The sequence below is a fragment of the Mchenga conophoros genome, linkage group LG6 (assembly GCF_057382185.1).
Source record: "Mchenga conophoros isolate Kocher_MC1m ecotype Shallow Benthic linkage group LG6, M_conophoros_male_GT1.1, whole genome shotgun sequence".
Classification (NCBI taxonomy): Eukaryota; Metazoa; Chordata; class Actinopteri; order Cichliformes; family Cichlidae; genus Mchenga; species Mchenga conophoros.
This window is the reverse complement of record NC_140531.1, coordinates 5,984,227-6,003,535: the sequence shown is the minus strand read 5'-3', so window position 1 is coordinate 6,003,535 and position 19,309 is coordinate 5,984,227. Positions and strand designations below refer to the sequence as shown.

The window sequence follows — 19,309 nt, the reverse complement described above, 5'->3', positions numbered from 1 at the left end:
TCCCCCCAGATGCTCCAAAGTCTCCCTCAGCGTGAGTAAATCTGTCTGGTAAACCCAGGAGAACATTTCAGTGACTCTGACCTGTGGCAGTGATGCTAACCCGGTCTGCTGATTCTGCAGAGCATGACTGTGTAGCTGAGAACAAATTTGTGCCGTCAACACCTAAACACGTTTCTATTGATGTGAAACATGAGAGAATCAGGTTGAGAGAAAAATGCTTCATGTTTACTTAATTAACACGTGAGGTGTCAAAATATATACAGAAACTTATTACATACACTCGAATCTCACCACATTCTTATTATATATACAATTATCATTGTATCTGTTATTTTTATTTGTGCTAACACATTATCTGAACTGCTTTTCTGCTCAATTGCACATTAAAAATATATTGTTATATATTTCATTCTTATTAGTTCATCTTGTCCATTCGTCTGTCCACAATTGATAAGAATCACTACTTCTCCTGGAATATTGATCAGATATAACCTATTGATTTTTGCTTTTTCATTCCATTTCTCTGGATTATTGCAATTATCTAATAATTGGAAAACAAATTATTGTTTTAGGTGTTTTTGTATTTACATTTCCTTTAACCCATAGGTTGTGTTTAAAGCTCTCTTTGTGCTCTGCAAATACATTACTGACATCATAATTCAAATTAATACAAAGAAACCAATTAATCAAACATAAAACTGAATCGAGTCACCCTTCTTTATGTTTTGTATTCTGAACTGCAGATATTCATATAAGGAAGACCTTTACGGAGTTCCTTCTGTGATTACATTGAAGCAAAATGTTGTTAGTTTAGAATTAGCAAATATCACCTTTTTTTTCTTTGTCATGTAAAACCACAGTAAAGGGATTCATCTGTCATTTTGCTGAACTTTAGTGTAAATGTACATGTAAAACCTAACCAGCTTCCTCTGACTGCCACTGTCATGTTTTACTGTCATTAAAGGAAAACAAATAAACACAAATTTAGAGGACTTATATCCGAGTAATACTTGATTATCCAATCATCTCTGTGTTATCATATTGTCAGTGTGTGACTGTGGGTAAAAGCATATAAGTGAGCAGAATACAGTGACCTCCTCATGTCTTGGATGGGAGGGACAAAAGGACTGAGGTCAAGAAATAAAATGGGAAATATAAACAGATAAACAGAACTGAAATAAATGCCTTATTCCAGTGAGTTAATGGTAATGTTGTTATGTTATTGAAAATGTTCTCACATGCAGGTCTTCCAAATGCTGTGCAATCCAGCTGAAACACAACAAATATCTCATTCATGTGAGTCATTGTTGGAGTAGTTTGACTATTCAGTGCATGTGCCACTTTCTTGAAAAAATAACTTAATATCAGTGACAAAGTCAATGTTCCACATGTCCCACCACAGCTTGGGAGGATGGAAAGTATTTTAATAATGATCATTTGTGGGTTAGATGAGTCTGCCACGCTGCAGTTCACCAGGTGTGCACAGACTTTAAAATACAGTCACTGCAGCTCAAGATTAGTCATGAGTGTGTATACTCAGATTATGTTATGCCCTTTTGCATCAAGTCTGCATCAGCTGTGTTCCCTTTGTTTGGTTATTTGTTGTTCAGTTTTGGTGACCTGTGTGTTTAGTTTTCAGTTTACTTTCCATGTCTGTTTTTATGGTATTAGGTTCAGCTTTGTTCCCCTCATGTTTACTCTTCCTGCATTACATTGTGTATTTATTGATTTTGTTTCCCTTCACCCTCTGTTGAGTTGTCCCACTAGCTCTGCTGTTCCAAATTTTTCCCCTGTGCTTCCTCGTGCCTTATGGATTTCTTGTTGCCTGTTTCTGGACTACCTGTACTTGTTCTTTTCTTGGAATAAACACTGAGGGTTAAAGTATGTTCAACCTTCATCTACCACATCCTGCATTCATTCACCATACCGCACACAGCACCTGATAATCATTTTAAAACACATCCTATTATTTATAATACAGTTGATTTAAAATTATTTCATCTCCATAAAAATACAAGAACAGACACATACAAGTAAAGTATTAATAGATTAACAAAAACAAAATAAAGGATGAGGATTTGATGCTTTGAATTAGAAATATAATAGGAGATGCTTCTTTCCCCTGCACCATACGTTCAGAAGTTCAGAACATCCTGTCTCAGTGACACTATTGAAATCCATGTTAATTTTTGGATAAAATTCTAGGCTTGCTTGTTATCAGCTCTTCTGAAAACATTAAGCTGATCCAAAACATTTCAAACTAGAGTACTACAGTTACTAGACCACCTATATTAGCATCTCATCTTTGGCTTCCTGTATTTCTTTCTTTCTTGGATTCAAAATTGTGATTCTATAAATTCTATATCCTGAATGATCAGACCCCATATCTTTTTAAAAGACCTCATAGCACCACATTATTCCAATATTGTATGTAAACATGGGCTCCTCTAGCAAACCAGTTCAAATTTAATAGTTAAGTCAAGAGAAAGGCTGATAAGTAAGTCATAATTTAGTTATAGTTCATCCTTAATTGTACCAAATGTGACTGGAGGGCCCAGTCAGACCAGCTGATTTTCAAAATAAAGGACCCGGTGCAGATTATACACCTTGACTATGAAACACTTCTGGTCTTCTTTAACTGAAAAAATAGTGCGGGGGTTGCAATATCTCGGACATGAGAATACACCACAGACCTGGTGTATTTCAGGGGTCATGCTGTTGTTGCTCTAATCTGACACAGTGACCATCCCTCATTCATCCTCACTTTCCCTTCTCATGCATTTCTGTGGCTCTTTGCTTGCCTTTGTGTTTACTGTTATTTTGTTGTTTCTCTGTCTTCTTCTTTCCTCTCTTTAGAGTGTTTGCACACCTCTAATAATTGAATAATTTATATCAAAATTTAAAAAAAGTAAAATTTGAACAAATCCTAGGTGACTGCAAACTTTTATTAAAATAATAGCATCAGAAATTTTAAAAAGCCAGGTACCAGCAACTCCATCGATGAACTGCTGCTGTGACCATATTTTTATCTTGCCATTTCCCCCAATTAATAACAAAAACACCTTTGGTTAGTAGTGCCATTGTGGCCCTTTGTTCATCATTTTTATGAGCAGAGTTTACAGGTGTAGAAAGTGGTGGAACCTCAGAATCTCATCTCTGCTTTGTGTAGATATGTGTTACTGCTGGCTTCATCAGGTGGTGGCCTCCGGCTGATAAGCTGGAGGAGGTGTCTGGGGAGAAGGAGGCCTGGGTTTTTCTGCTGAGGCTGCTGACCCCACATGCCGACCTCAGATAACTAGAGGAAAATGGATGGATTTATCAGCTTTAGCACCTACACCTTTAGTGCTCCTCCACAGTTATCTTTCTTCTTCATAAACAGTATGATGCGAATCAAAAAATTAAAAATGGTGCTGACACTGTTGGAAAAAGGTGGGGGAACAGAGGGACCGGAGGCGTGTCTCAATGATTACATTCGACCTATGACACAAGGGGGTGGAGCACATGTGATTAAGCTAGCCATTAGATGCATGAGCACACCCCCATACTTCTTGTGCTACTTTTGGTATTAAAACACCACAAAATTAGTTCCTCAGGCTTTAATATAACACATTTAGAGGGCTGTATGTGGTTTTGAAAACAACAGCATTCAGTCCCAGATGTAATGGCTTCATCCTTATTCATGCTTCATGCTGAAAAAATCACATGAAAAAGAAGGAAGTGTGACAGTTTTACTTTTCGGTCTTGTGCTTCCCAACAGGGACATGATTTTTAAAGACAACATATTTTTCTATGGTAAGTAGAAGTTACTATTTTATATCTTTATTTTTATTGTGTTTTTGCAGACTGGAAAATACAATATTTAAACTCTTTGCTGATACAATTTTCTGTCACGCAGACAGAAGAGAGGAGCAGCCATGAGTGCAACTGCAGCAGCAAGGATTGAATTTGTATTTGTACTGCTTCTCACTGCATCGGGTACTGAATAACTAACTTTTACAATGAAGGAAGCTAAAAGAGTGACATTTGTTTTAAAGTTATAATATGATATTAAAAGTTATAGTGTGTTTATCATGACATTTCCACAGATTATTAAAATGTTCCCACCATCAGCATCTCAGGATGTTTTTATCTCGACATGTCTCTGTTGTGTATGACTGCATAAAAACTGCATTGCTGTTTGAAATAACTCTAAGTGGGTCTGATAGTAGTATATTTGAAGTATTTAGTTACGGTGTCTCTATACTAAAACAAAACAGGAACCAAACATCTTCACTTCAATTTCTTCAATTTCTATTCTCCTTTTGGTTTCTAGTAAAGCAGCTCTCAGAGATCTGCAAACGCAGCAGCACTTCTGTTCTGCATTTTATAAAGTTTACTATGAAACTTATCATCAGTCTCATTGCACAGTAAACTGTTTGAAACACGAGCATTTTAACACACTAACAATAATTAAGATGCACATTAAATCTGAATTTAGGTTAAAATTACAGATGCCTTTCTTAGTCAACACCTTTTCTTTGTTAGAATAGAACAGAATAAAATAGAATAGTCCTTTATTGTCATGGCAACTGTGCATGAATAAAATATAAATAGTAAGACAGCAGGGAGAAATAACAAACAATTATAAATATATACAAAACTACAGAAAAGCACACAGTTGTGTGTACATCAATATAAAACTTAATTATTAAAGTGTTGAACATAAATAATAACATGGCAGTCAAAGTGCATAATAAAATATTAAATTTCATATAGAGAAAGCTTTGTCTCAATGACTTGCATTTCATTTTAAAGACACTTCGTACAAACGTTTCCATTATTAATGTCACTGTGATTGTGTCTGTAGTGTCTGATGTGCTCTGTGTTACAGCGGTACTGGGTCAGAATGGTTGGTCAGTGACTTACACTTCCACTCACATCTGCGCCTTGAAAAAATCAACAGTGGACATAGGCTGCAGCTATAGTTACCCTTCTACAAGACACAATATGAATACTGCAGTTCAAAAAAGACTTTGGTTTATAAAAAACAAGGATGAACCGTTGGATCTGAAAACATACGCGCCGTACTCGCGCCGAGCGGAGTACCGCTTTCATGAGAACGACTGCACTCTGAGGATCACAGACCTGAGAGAGAGAGACTCTGATGAGTACAAGTTCAGATTCGTAACAAATCAGCCTGATGGAAGTTATACTGGTTCACCTGGAGTCACTTTGACTGTCACAGGTAAGATTTTCATTGAAAATTCTACTGTTTTGTTTGGTGGTTTAGTTTAAAATGAGGATTATTTGTTTCTTCCTTACAAATCCAGATTTACAGGTGAAGGTGAGAAGATTGTTAAGCCACACAGAGCTGCAGTGTCACAGCAGCTGTGATGTAATTGATCCTCCATCATATGTTTGGTACAAAAATGGACAGAAAATAGAGGAAGAAACATCTCTGCGAGTCTCTGTTGGAGGTGATGACAGCAGCTATTCCTGTGCTGTTAAAGGACATGAGGGTTATCGCTCTGCTGCAGTGTGTGAGTTTACTCCACAGTGTCACTATAAAAATCCTAAAATCATACAAAACATGTCAAGATTTAAAATAAAAAAAGACCACCTTATGTTTAAAGCCCTCTTTTTAAACTTTCTCTTATCCTCCAGTTTCTCCAAAGCTTTACTATGTGTTAGTGAATCCTTCTGCTGAAGCAGAGGAAGGAACTTCAGTGTCTCTAAACTGTGGCTTTAATGCTAACCCAGCAGCTAATTACAGCTGGTACAAGGGAAACATCCAAACACGTATCAGTGAAGGAACGGTCCTCGACTTTTCGTCTATCCAGCCCTCTGACTCTGGAGAATATTACTGCACAGCTGAGAATGAGCTGGGGAGGAGTGCATCTCAGTCCATCTTTATTAACGTGAAATGTGAGTAAATCAACTTTAATAACAGTTTGCTTGAACCCGTTTACTTTATTCCATCTCTCCTGAGTTGTTTTTCTATCATCAAATATTAAACATTCAATTCATTGAAAGGCGATTGCTGTGTAAACCTACTGTACAACCCATTAATATTTCATCTGAATGATTCAGTTACTGAAGGGTTTCTGGTCAAATGTCTCTATGCTTTATGAAAGCAACAAAACATTTACCATAAGAATTAAAAAAAAAAGGAACCAGCTCATTTTGCTTTTTGCTCACATCGGTTTTCTTGTTTCTGTTTCTGGCATGATCTGTCATTAGTGATCTACGCAAAACACATAGAGGCAGCAATGTTTTCACTGCCAAACTGAGCATACACAAAACAAACTACAGAGCTTTTAGTCATAGTTATGCAACATACTGCATTCAATACAACACAAATGTATCTTTGCGTGTTATAAGATTTCCCTTTAATTGCCATCATATTTGAAATCCACAGTGGAATATATCTGCATCACAGAAATCACATTTGTTGACCTGAAAGTTTTTGCATGAGGAACAGATTTAGATTCAAACACCGTGAAGTTGATTCATCCTCATATCTTCTCCTTCAGATGCTCCAAAACCCGTTAATGTGTCAGTGACTCCCTCTGGTGAGATAGTGGAGGGCAATTCAGTAACTCTGACTTGTAGCAGTGATGCTAACCCAGCAGCTAAATACACCTGGTATAAGGGGAATAACAATAAACCTCAAAGTGTAGACACACAGCTTGTCTTCACCTCAATCCAGCGATCAGAGTCTGGACAGTATCGCTGCAGAGCTTACAACAGCGTGGGGGCGACATCTGACACCATCTCTATTCATGTGAAATGTGAGTGAAACTAATTTATACATCAGATGGTCCAGAAATCTCTCTCACTGAGAGCATTACTTCCTCATTATTTCCCTGAAATACTAACAAATTGAATCATTTTCTTTCTCTCAGATCCCCCAAAGTTTGTCTCAGTATCAGTGAGTCCTTCTAATGAAATCAGTGAGGGGAGCTCAGTAACTCTCACTTGTAGCAGTGATGCTAAACCAACAGCTAACCACTTCTGGTACAAGGATGGTGATCAGACACCTCTCATTAATGAACGGCAGCTCTCCATCACCTCCATCCAGTCCTTTGACTCTGGAGAGTATGTCTGTGCAGCTGAGAACCACCTGGGGAGGACGACATCTGAATCCATCTTTATTGTTGTGATATGTAAGTTCTTCACTCACCTTTATGCATAACCATCCAAATCTCCTCACTGAGCAGCTTGTTGAGCAGTCATGGAGTTGATTTAGTGAATAACTCAGTCTTTGCAGGAACTAATACTAACCTCTCTTTTTTTCTCCCTCAGATGCTCCAAAGTCTCTCTCTGTGTTGTTCAGTCCCTCTGGTGAAATCCAGGAGGGCAATTCAGTGAATCTGACCTGTAGCAGTGATGCTAACCCAGCAGCTAACTACACCTGGTACAAGGAGAATAGCCAAACACCTCTCGTTGTAGAACCACAGCTCTCCTTTATCTCCATACAGCCCACTGATTCTGGAGAATATTACTGCCAAGCTGTAAACAAAGTGAATACTTCCACGCCTAAATACATCTCTATCCATGTGGCATGTAAGTCAGACAGTGTTTAAAAGCAACATTCAGCTAGTTATTGTCAATATTTTATCTCATTATGAATTTGCCAATATTATCAGTTTGCAGCTCAAACTGCTTTATAATTACAGTTCAGCAGCTGACCTAAATAAAGTAAATTTATTTTAATATAACATTTTAATAACATTTTAATATCATTATCATCACTGACTTCAATTTATGATCATACATTTGTCTGGGATGATTCTGTGTTGTGGCGAGGTAGCAGTTCAGTGACTAAGATAGTTTATGTTCTGTTCTGTTAGACACTGCAGGGAGGTTCTGGGTTCGCACCTTTGCCCAGCTTGGACCTTCCTGCAGAGTTTACATGTTTTCCCAGAGTACAATGACACACTTGTTGCGTTAACAGGCAATTCTAAATTGAAGGTATGGGTGCATGTGAGGGCTGTACAGCTGTACTCCCTCTCTGATGATGATGTTCTCTTACCCAGTTTGAATTGGGACCATCTCCAGTGGTTAGATAAGCGCTTAAGAATGGCAGATGATAGATGACATTACCCAATCAATGGTTTGCTTGATAGCTGTGTACAAGTCTCATACAGAGATTTGTATTATTGTATTATATCAAGGCAGACCCCATTCATTTTTTTTATAGACACAAGCCACAACCTTAAATATTAAGCAACTTTAAACTAAATTATCATATTAGCTCTCTGTTTACACATAAAACAGCTTGAAAAACACTAGTGTACACTAGTGTAACCATTAGGTTCACAGATTTGTTTGATTTGATCAATAATCAATAATAAACCTTTGCAGAAACTATTAACATGCATATAATCTATGTTCTTTCTCTACCAGATGCTCCAAGGCCTCTCTCTATGTCAGTGAGTCCCTCTGGTGAGATACTGGAGGGCAATTCAGTAACTCTGACTTGTAGCAGTGATGCTAACCCAGCAGCTAAATACACCTGGTATAAGACGAACAATCAAACCCCTCTCATTAAAGAACCACAGCTCATCTTCAGCTCCATCCAGTCCTCTGACTCTGGGGAATATCACTGTACAGCTGAGAACAAGCTGGGGGTCTCATCGCCAACATACAACATCTCCATTAATGTGACATGTGAGTGAAACAGGCTTATTTCTGTGAAGGTTCTCAGTCATCCAGGTCATCGTAGTCTAAGGAGCTTGGAAAGAAAAGCATCTGGACTTCTTTAAGTTGCTTGAAGACGTTTCACCCCTCATCCAAGAGGCTTCTTCAGTTCTAAGGTCAAAATGTTGGAGAGTCCCAGATTTAGAAAGCAGGGTAGAAAACTTTCACTTGGTGCTTTAAATTATGTTAACATTTGCTTTACTTGGTCTTCCATCAGCTTTGTTGCTTACTCCACTACATGATCAAAAGGGAGTTTCTGTGTGAGCAACATATCACGGGAGTAAGCAATAAAATGATGTCAAATTACTGAATTCATTTTAAAAGTGATTCTATTTTAATGTAATTTTAGTTATTTTATAATATGAAAAAGTCAGATGGAATTGGTGATTTACATACTGATAAATCAAGACAGGTAGACAAACAGGTAGCAAAATACAGCCTTCCAGGGAAGAAATTCTTAATAAAGTAAAGCTTTTGTGACCACTTAGTGCAAAGGACGGAGTGTAACACTTTCTCGTAATTTTAATATTTTAATATTTTAATATTCATATTTTAAAATAATATATTTTAATATATGAGTAAACAGCATAACAGCAGTTACTGAAGCAAGAGGCAACTTTGTACAGCTTACAAAAAAATTAGAAAGACAAAGCGAAACAGAACTAATGACCTGAACAACATCAGCTTTCCTGTTTACTTAACAATCACAATCAGCTCCCAATATTATTGTCATGCATTGTGTGTGGAAAAAGTGGGTTGAAACTGTATTGTTAAAAGTACAGGTCCGCTCTGTGTTCTCCTCCAGATGCTCCAAAGCTTCCCTCTGTGTCAGTGAGTCCCTCTGCTGAGATAGTGGAGGGCAGTTCAGTGACTCTGACCTGTAGCAGTGATGCTAACCCAGCAGCTAATTACACCTGGTACAAGGACGATGAAGAGTCACCTAAAACTTCTGGACAGAACTTTACCATCACTGACTTCAGACCTGAACACAGCGGGAGTTATTACTGTGTTGCACAGAACACCAGAGGGCATCATTACTCCACCTTACAGCTGACTGTTGTATCAAGTAAGTTAAATCTGATTTGTCTCATATCTGATCCTGTAGTTGTGTATTCTATTCATTTGGTTGAGTTTGGTTATGGTTCATTTTAGTTCAGGCTTAGTTATTAGTATTTAAAAGTGCCACCCTAATTCACTTGATCACTTTTTTAGGAGCATGGAAATTAACAGCTGTCATAGTCCCTGCTATTCTTCTGGGTCTTATACTCTTATACTCGGTCATCCTATGGATCATGTGAGTGGAACTTATGTGCCATTTATTGTATTGTCATTTCGCTAAGTTTGTAATTTCTTTAACACTTTCATTTAATCATTATCCCAACTAGAAAAAACAGATCCTCAAAGCAGCAGCAGCCTGAGCCTAGAGAGGAACTGGATACCAGTGAACAGGTGACAGGAAATATTACTTGCTTTAAAGTAAATGCTGCTGCTTCACTTTCTGTAAAAAGTTTCCGGAAGCTTTCTGGAAAACCTTGTGTGGAATAGCTTTTAAGTTCTAAGACGTAAAATAGAACTTATGGTAAAATAAGCTTAGATGACATCTGTAAACACATATCTGTCCGCTTCCAGAGTGCTTGGTTGTTAGTTTCCATTTTTCATTCCTTCCACTTTCCCACACTGTCAAGCTCATTGCTGACATCACAGGTCTAGTCAAAGTATCTCTCTGGTTGCTTTCTTCAAGCCAATTACCATCCACTCCACGTTTCTTAAAATCTCACTGCTAATCTGTCATTCTCCCTTGCAGACTCCTTCGTGCAACCCACCTCCGCCCCATCTCTGCCTCTCCCATGTTACTCAGAGCTCCAGTCAAGCCTGCATCTTCATCACCACCACCAGCCTCTAGACTCTGGAGGGTCCTGCCTAATTCCTGTCACCGCTGGGAATCTGTTCAGCCTTGACCGGCCATCAGAGTCCAGTCACCAGATTGCTTGAAGGAATTCAGTTCATGAATAAATAGTGTTCAGTTCATCCTAACCATCTCTCCTCATTGACATTCCATTCCCTTTCTCACATTCCAATATAACTCTACAAAATGTGTCAGTCTTGCAACTAATAGACCGCAGACAAGAATAAAAAGCCAAACTCAACTGTCCTGCACAGTTGAGAAAAATATATCAGCTTACACACAATATTTTAACACAAATGTGACAATAATTAAACCTCACGGAGAGCACGTCAGGCTCAAACACTAGTGAGCAAATTTAGAATGAAATCATATCAGAGCATATATATATATATATATATATAGATATATAGATATATATTAGGGGTGCAACGATACACAAAATTCACGGTTCGGTTCGATAATTTGGTGTCACGGTTTGGTATTTTTTTGATACAAAAAAATGTTCATGCTCTTTTAATTTGTCATTTATTAAAATTATAAATATATATTTTAACTCAAAAGTACAGTTTTTAAATTTAATGTTGCTGAAACAACAAAGTAATAAAAAAATAAATCTATCTGATCAAGAAATCACTCATCTTTGGAAAAGAGAGTTTATTACAGAGAAATGGCTCTTTCCAAAATAAAAGCTATACTATCCGCTTCTTCTGGGCTATATTCTCAGCAGCATATTAAACATATCAGGTCCCCATAAGGAGAATCATGTGCTAACGGCTGTCTAAATGACTCAAGTTTGTAGCATGCGTGCTTGTTGTTTTTGTCTGCTTCCACTTGTCTTTGCACTAGGATGATGTCGACGTAAATGTGCAGTCATATTCGTTGTGTTCCCACTAGTGCTGTCAGCGTTAATCTTGTTAAAATGACGTTAACGCCACAACACGGCAAATCTCCGTTAACGAGCTCCATGCGTGGGGCTGGACGGCCAACACGTTAACGAGCAAACTGTGCTAACGCAGTAGTTCCCATCCATGTAATTGAGCATTGCGTGGCACATCCAACATACTGTTTTTCATTTTGTCCATGACGCGCTTACCTTCAGGGTCATACGTCACATGAAGACCAAAATAGTTTCAAAGGCCAGATCTGAATGAGGGTGGGGGAGGTTCAATTTGCCATGTTGCAACGAGCTTAGCTTCTGTCTTGCTAGTTTGTGCTGCGCTCAGTGGATCTGCGCTCGACAGTGCAGCCTAGGCGGAGCAGTCGAACGCAGATCCACTGAGCTCTCAACACAGACAGCATTGTCAGAAGAAAAGTTGATAAAATAAATTAAAGATTTTGTTTTGTTCAATACATATGCGTACCGAACCAAAAGCACTGTATCGAACGGTTCAATATCGATACGAGTATCGTTGAACCATGAAGAGGCCGCTAGGAAAGCTGCAACTACCAAGTATCTACAGATCGTCAGGCAAGTCATGAGGAGTCAGCTGAACGGCAAGAAAATTCTGGGCTGTTAACACCTACACCTTTCCCGTGATCAGGTACCCTGCTGGTATAATAACCTGGCCAAAGGCAGCGATAGAGCAACTGGCATCAAGACTGACATACTTCTCTTGGCTTACGGCAGAGATGGTTGCATTTTCTCCTGTCTCCTCTCCCTCCCTTATCTTCCTGCTTGGCTTGTATTGTCTTTGTCTCGTTTCGTCTAACTGTCATAGACTCTCTTTGCCTTGTTCTTTAAAAATCAAGGAATTATGGATTTGATCAACTGGTCTCTAAACGCTTCTTGACACCTGAGAAATCTGGGTGTGGAGGAGCCTGATCGTCCTGCAGGAACGTTGGCTGCCAGATACACGACCATCTTTCGCTGGAACAAGTGGCATCTCACGTGCCTAGTAACGCTCTCAATGGAGGACATTGAAGAAAAATTTTCAGAACCTTGATAACAGCGTTCCTGCTGATTGGAACTGGCACAGCCCTGGCTTATCGACAAAGCGGTTACTGCTGCTCAAAATCCCACAAGGCTGCCCGGCATGATTGACGGTGGGTAGAGCCACGAGCAATCAGACTGTGATTGTTGAATGCAATATGGACTCAATCATGGAGAAGCTCACAGTTCTAGAATTGGGACCAGTGACAGACACTCTCTCTATCGATAAATCAATCAGTCACTATGTTCATTTGGCCTTCCTTCACCAGCCAGAAGCTCGAAGGCTAAAACTGGGACAAATACTCTCCCAGACTACAAGACTGTGTAGACTCTCTGCCCTATATCTTCTACTTCCACAAGGCCACCGGTGTTGGCTTAGGGATTGCTGACTTTTGCTTAACTGGGCAAAAGGAGACTGTCTCACGAGTTGGATACAGGATACACACATATGGACACACATATGCACACACACACCAATATACAGTCATCCCACCCCTCCCCCTTCCAAACACCTCCAACGTGCTTATGTCTTTTTATGTTGTGAAATGTGATAATCATGTGTATGTGATGAGGTGGGTTTTTTTTTTTTTTTTTGTTCTCAAACTGATCTCCCTTTAGGAGCTCAGTCTGGGGGGAGTTCTTTTTTCTGCTCTTCTTTCCTCATATTATGTACGTCCATTGTTCTGCCTGTTATGTTTGTGTAATATATTTGTGGTTGTAATGGTAAGATGGCTCTGGAATGCCAGCAGCCTTAACAGCCTTCGGGATCAAAAGAGTTTTAATGAAATGAAATGAAATGAAAAAAAAAAAGGAAGCTCCTAACCTAAGTCCAGCATCCTGAGACTGCATGCTAAGCAGAAGGAAGAATTTTTACTGACACTATTGAGTGTCACTAAAAACAGTCCAGGATGAGGCAATGAACATCCATGAATACATCAGGAAGATGGCCCCAACCAACCACGTGCTCAGTGAATACTTCAGGCAACAGAAACCCAAGGCAGAGGAGGAACCATCATGGAAGGACAGGCCCCTACACGGTATGTACCACTGGCAGATAGTGGAGGTGGCTGACATCCAGATGTCCTACCGGTGGCTGGACAAAGCTGGACTTAAAGACAGCACAGAGGCACTAATCCTGGCAGCACAGGAACAAGCTCTGAGCCCAAGATCTATAGAGGCTGGGGTCTATCACAATACTCAAGACCCCAGGTGCAGACTGTGTAAAGATGCCCCTGAGACAATCCAGCTCCCTGCAGCCCTTCTAGGGTGGTGGAGAATGACTGAACGATCATGTGGGACTTCCAGAGATAAATGGTGGTGGCTAACCAACTGGACACAGTGGTGGTGGTGGTCAAGCAGGAGAAGACGGCCATACTGATAGATGTAGCAATACCAAATGACAGGAACATGAGGAAGAAGGAACATGAGAAGCTGGAGAAATACCAAGAGCTCAGAGAAATATCAAGAAGATGTGGAGGGTGAAGGTAACGGTGGTCCCAGTGATAATCGGAGCACCAGGTGCGGCGACTCCCAAGCTAGGCGAGTGGCTCCAGCAAATCCCAGGAACAACATTGGAGATTTCTGTGCAGAAGAGTGCAGTCCTAGGAACAGCTAAGATAATGCACACGACCCTCAAGCTCCCAGGCCTCTGGCCTTAAAGGGCCTTAAATTGTTTTTATTAAAAAAAATAATAAAAAAAATATGTATTTATTTTTTTTAAATCAATAATTTATTTTGAATTTAAAAAAATTCTCCCATCTAAAACCTTTTATGGTCAATATTAAAAACAAAAAATAAAGACAGAAACAATATCTGCAGTGAATTCTGCAGTGCCACTTAAAGGTTACTGAACCCTGTTTGGGATATGACATTTTAAACGTTTGAGTAAAAGCAAGCCAGTGAATAAAGTTTAACTTAAAAGCTGTTTTTATTTAGAGGTCACAGTCTATTACAACAAGGAATGTGTGGCTGATGAGTTTGTCAGTTAACTCAGACTTGACCACAGTAAGTTTTTGATGTTGTTTCTTTCTTCCTTCTCTTTGTAGCTAACCTTTAAATTTGGAAAAGCAAAAAAGCGCTGCTGCCCTGAATCACACAGCAGACATTCTTGCTTGAAATGCAAAAGAGAGAACTGTGTATCACTATTTTGAAAAGGAAGGACGTTAGGGAAGCTGCTTTTATAAGCTGTTGTACGGTTGTTAAAAAGCAAATTATGCTTTTCATGAGCACAGCAGCCTCTGTTCCTGTTATTATGTGACTGTTTTATTCTCATGCACTTTACTCATCTGCTGGAGTGTTACTGTCATAACAGACAGAGAGGCAAGAGGAGCAGCAATGGCTTCAGCAGCAGCAGTCGCCCATCTTCTTTTTGCCCTTTTTTTCTCTGTTCAAGGTAATGTTTACATATTTATATATATATTAGTTTTATTGTTGTTTCCCATGTCAGACAATTATGTTGAAAGATGGTATATGTGACTCCATCCATATGTTATGATGCTGCTGGGTCATATTAAAATACAGTAACAACAGCTTTAAAACTAGTGACCAGTGGTCTGCTGATGGTACCTTTCAGTTTCCATCTTTCTGTATATATTTTAATGAACAATTGTCATAAAATAGAAACTGCCTATTTACTAGGCTTATTTTTAACACCCAATTTCAAATCCCTGAAAAATACTGAAAGCAAAAATTAGATTTTTCTAATTTAATACTTCTTTTCTGTACAATATACAATTCCGTTTGTAGGTGTTATAATGATAATTTTCTATATACTGGCTTCCCTCTCGCCTATACTTTTTCTTACTCATCATTATATATAAAATTGGGATGTTCTTCCTGAAAAAAAAGAAGAGAGTAGGACTACATGATGCTTTTCATACTCTAAAAATGCTCAAGTATCTCTACTTCTTTGTTTTAGTCCTTACAATATGTGAGGATACACGTTTTATGAACCTGAAAGATCTGGGTTTAGTTATTCTGCTGCATAGAATTGGACCTAATAATTTTTAATTTCATTTGGGCCTCATTGCAAAGCAAATGCTGAAAGTACATTCAGGTTGTCCTTTACCTAATAGGTAAACCGTTACATGACACTTAGCAAACACTATTAGTTTTTTATGGACTTTTGCAGAATGTTATCTGTAGCCTTATGTAAAGTAAAAACAAAGTACACAGAACTGATTATGATAAAAACTGTCTGATAATAAGCTTTTGGCTTTCTGTTATTACTTTGTGGCATGCTTTGTTGATCTTGAACTCTTGAGTTTTTTGTTCACTATTATGTTTTTGTCAAGTGTTGTTATGTTACAGTATATTCAAGTTGTGTTCTTTTTTTGTTTTATATTAATTCTTGGTCTGGTTTATTATTTCCTTTCCAATGGTCTTTTTGTATTTAACATTTTATTTAAAATCCTCCATTTTACATCATCCTTGAGTCGGGTTTCTGAGTTGTTGCTGTTATTGTTACCCCACCGCCATTCAGGTATAATTCAGGTGTAATATGGCATAACACTTATTTTTAATATACTTCTTTTTTTATGCACAAACCCCCCAATTTGTGAATAGAGCCTGCTCTGCTCTGCGTGTGTCTTAGCATGTCAGACATACACAACAGTGTCAGTACAGATTAAAAATACAGTTTTACTTCTGTTCTACTGATGTTGGACCAGATCTGGAAGATGCTGTGAAACTATAAAACTTGCAGTGCCTTTTATGAAAGGAGTCCGATACGAGTCAATGAGTGAGAGAAAATCACTTCTGACTGAACGCAATGCATAAATGGAGTGACTAAAAGTGACTAAACTCTCATACGATGTGACAATGTGATCAAACTGGACAGTGAAACCTAAGATTAGCTGGCATGATGTAAAGTAACTTGCTACCAGCTGTTTTTGTTTTACTCCCTCTTAGGCATTCAAATTGCCCTTCTCAGGCATCCAGAGAAGGGAGGTTTGTATGCTTAAGTAACTGAGACAATATCAACTCTAGGCACCAATTTGAGCACATGAATGTCTAAAATGCCCCTTCTCCTCCACCTTTGGCATACAACATGTATGGCTGTTCTCTAGCCACATATGTAAATCAGCATTAGTCAGAAGGGAAACATTTTTCCTGGCGAGTGTAACCAAATATGGTGGAGGAACACGGCGTGTTTCCACAAACCAAAAAATGCAACTGTTCTAAATTTCTGAGAATCCATCTCAGAACCGTTGGAAAATACCATTACACACACACATTATAGTGCAGGTCTCAAATCCTCCTATTGTTAGATGTGGCTGTGTGCAGACAGGAATAGGACCCAAGGTGCAGACTCCGGAGACAGTCATGAACTCAAAAAGGCTTTAATTTGGTACTCAAAATATAACATAACTGAAAAGACTCAAAACAAACTTAAACTGGAGGAATGACAGAACACACAGCTAGGAAAACGGTAGATCGCATCACGGACACAGAGAAACACAGGGCTTAAATACACAGAGGGAGCAATCAGGGAATGGGTAACAGGAGGGAAACACAGCTGGGGCAAATCAGGCCTAACGAGACAAGGGGAAGCAAAACCAGACACATTAACATCAGACATGGACTTTCAAAGTAAAACAGGAAACACATAACACAGACTGAACAAAGACACAGACTCGCACGCACTGCAACAGAGGGAACAGAGACGTGGGACCAGGGCAGACACAAACACTGACTGGACACGGGGATATAGCCACTAAGGACACACAGAGACGCGAACTAGACAAGGGGATACAGCTGACAGGGGAGACAGAGCAGCTAGAGAAGACAGAGACATAAACTATAAGACAGAACTCAAAGAAACCAAAGACTAGAAAGTATAAATAATATAATAAACTCAAAACCCCTGGGTCAACGACCCAGGCATCCTAACACCTATCTTCCCTTTGTGTCACGTTAATCCTTTTCCCCTGTTCTTTTGTGTCACACTTCCTGTTTTATAATGGTTGTTTTTTTGATTGAGTTTAATGTCATGAGACATGGCCATTTCTCGTTTTGTCTGTTGTCTCCAGCAGACAAAATGTACTATACTGTATGTTATTGTCTCATTTTCCCGTGTGTTATGGCCCTGTCCATAATCTGTTTTGGTGGCTGTTGTTGTCTGTTCCTTTAAGTCTTTGCAGGTCCCGGAGTGGATGAGCTGACGGCTGCTGATTGGTCCCCTGGCCATGTGATCTTCTTCAAATCCCTCACCAGCAGTTGTCCCGGGGCAGCCACTGACAGCAGCAGCAGACCTGACCCTGGCCTCCAAAACTTGAGACTTTTGTGCTTGTGATTTGTGCGGCTTCTCTGAGTTCTGTATATAGTGTGTATATTAGCTTTCATTGTACATAGCACATTGTAAATAGCACTGCAACAGAAGGGGTGAGCTGCCGTATTGTTTTTCCTTGCACTGTTTTCTCCTGTTTATTTCAGTTAGGGAGTTAGGTGTAGCGCTTGTCTTTTGTTTGATATTTGATTTCACATAGGTTTGTAGATAACACCTCCTCCTGACTTAGCTTGTTTTGTTTGTTATTTTGGCCTTTGTTCACCCCGGAGCTTCATTTTTGCAGTGCAGAAAAATAAATCACGATTCACTAAGAAATTGGTTTCCCTTTGTGTATGGTTTTGGGGACCAGGGCGGGGCAATTCTTTCAAACTTGTGTTGCGTTCCTGTACCCCTAGACTGGGGCGTAACACCGTGTCTGATTGTTAAAAGAACACTTGTAGCTGTGTGTCCTCCAAATCTGTATGTGCCTGTTCTGTGTTTCTCTCAGCATTTGAATTTCTCCGGCTCAATCGTCTGTGGTTCAGTTCCCTGGTTGTTCCTGGAATTTTGGATTAATCTACATTAATCCAAAATTCTTAATTTCTTAATTTGCAGTCTACTACAGTGAGAACATAAGTATTTGAACACCCTGTGATTTTGCAAGTTCTCCCACTTAGAAATCATGGAGTGGTCTGAAATTCATATTGTAGGTGCATTCCTACTTTGAGAGACACCTTTTAAAAAACAATTCAGGAAATCACATTGTATGATTTTTACAGCATTTATTTGTATTGCACTTTCTAAGTGGGAGAACTTGCAAAATCACAGAGTGTTCAAATACTTATGTTCCTCACTGTGCATATGTACATATCTCTTTCTTTGGCATTGTTTTTCCGTAAACAGCAATCTGTGTTCATCTGTAAACCTTATTTTATGATAGGTTAACAAAGTCAGAGTTGTTAGATAAGCTGGTTGCTGGAAAAGTGCCCACCAATACAACTCAAATTCAAAGAGTACACTTCATTAATGTTGTTATACAGAATAACAACACATACTGGATTAAAGGTAAATTCATGGCTTGCGTTTCCAGTCCCTCAAACATTACCTGGCAAAATATTAAATCCTGTTCTCTGGTGTTATTTTTCTGATTTGTGTTACAGTGGTGCAGAATAAGGCTAACTGGGGAGTGACATACGCTGCAGATAAGATATGTGCCTCCAATGGATCAACAGTGGAAATGAAATGCACCTACACATATCCTGCAGGGTATACTGTTACAGAAGAATTCTGGTGTTTTCAAGACAACAAGAACCTCAAAGTCAACTCAGATTACAAAGATCGGATTCAGTACAACTGTACTAAGGAGAGATGCACTATGAAAATGGCAGACTTGAAATGGACAGATTCCCGTGAATACAGGTTCCGTTTCATAACAGACAAATCTGATGGAAAATATACTGGTATACCTGGAATCACTTTGTCTGTCACTGGTAAAATTATCTAAAGATCTTTTTTCCCTTTTTCT

General features: G+C 38.9%; 2 protein-coding genes across 2 annotated transcripts in view; both read left to right on the top strand.

The window, feature by feature from the left end:
• LOC146571961 (hemicentin-1-like) overlaps positions 1-11,196 on the top strand; it is a 33,933-nt gene extending 22,737 nt beyond the window's left edge. The window contains exons 22-34 of the mRNA XM_085278431.1: positions 10-31; positions 3,196-3,250; positions 4,756-5,224; positions 5,310-5,519; positions 5,644-5,904; positions 6,513-6,770; positions 6,885-7,145; positions 7,285-7,545; positions 8,389-8,652; positions 9,488-9,748; positions 9,895-9,976; positions 10,068-10,131; positions 10,487-11,196. Of these exons, the coding sequence (XP_085134557.1) occupies positions 10-31; positions 3,196-3,250; positions 4,756-5,224; positions 5,310-5,519; positions 5,644-5,904; positions 6,513-6,770; positions 6,885-7,145; positions 7,285-7,545; positions 8,389-8,652; positions 9,488-9,748; positions 9,895-9,976; positions 10,068-10,131; positions 10,487-10,585 (2,567 nt within the window). The 3' untranslated portion in view covers positions 10,586-11,196. The remainder of the gene's footprint in view (positions 1-9; positions 32-3,195; positions 3,251-4,755; positions 5,225-5,309; positions 5,520-5,643; positions 5,905-6,512; positions 6,771-6,884; positions 7,146-7,284; positions 7,546-8,388; positions 8,653-9,487; positions 9,749-9,894; positions 9,977-10,067; positions 10,132-10,486) is intronic.
• A 2,633-nt stretch (positions 11,197-13,829) lies between these two features.
• LOC146571960 (cell adhesion molecule CEACAM5-like) overlaps positions 13,830-19,309 on the top strand; it is a 29,155-nt gene continuing 23,675 nt past the window's right edge. Inside the window, exons 1-3 of the mRNA XM_085278430.1 lie at positions 13,830-13,996; positions 18,725-18,849; positions 18,945-19,274. Of these exons, the coding sequence (XP_085134556.1) occupies positions 13,830-13,996; positions 18,725-18,849; positions 18,945-19,274 (622 nt within the window). The remainder of the gene's footprint in view (positions 13,997-18,724; positions 18,850-18,944; positions 19,275-19,309) is intronic.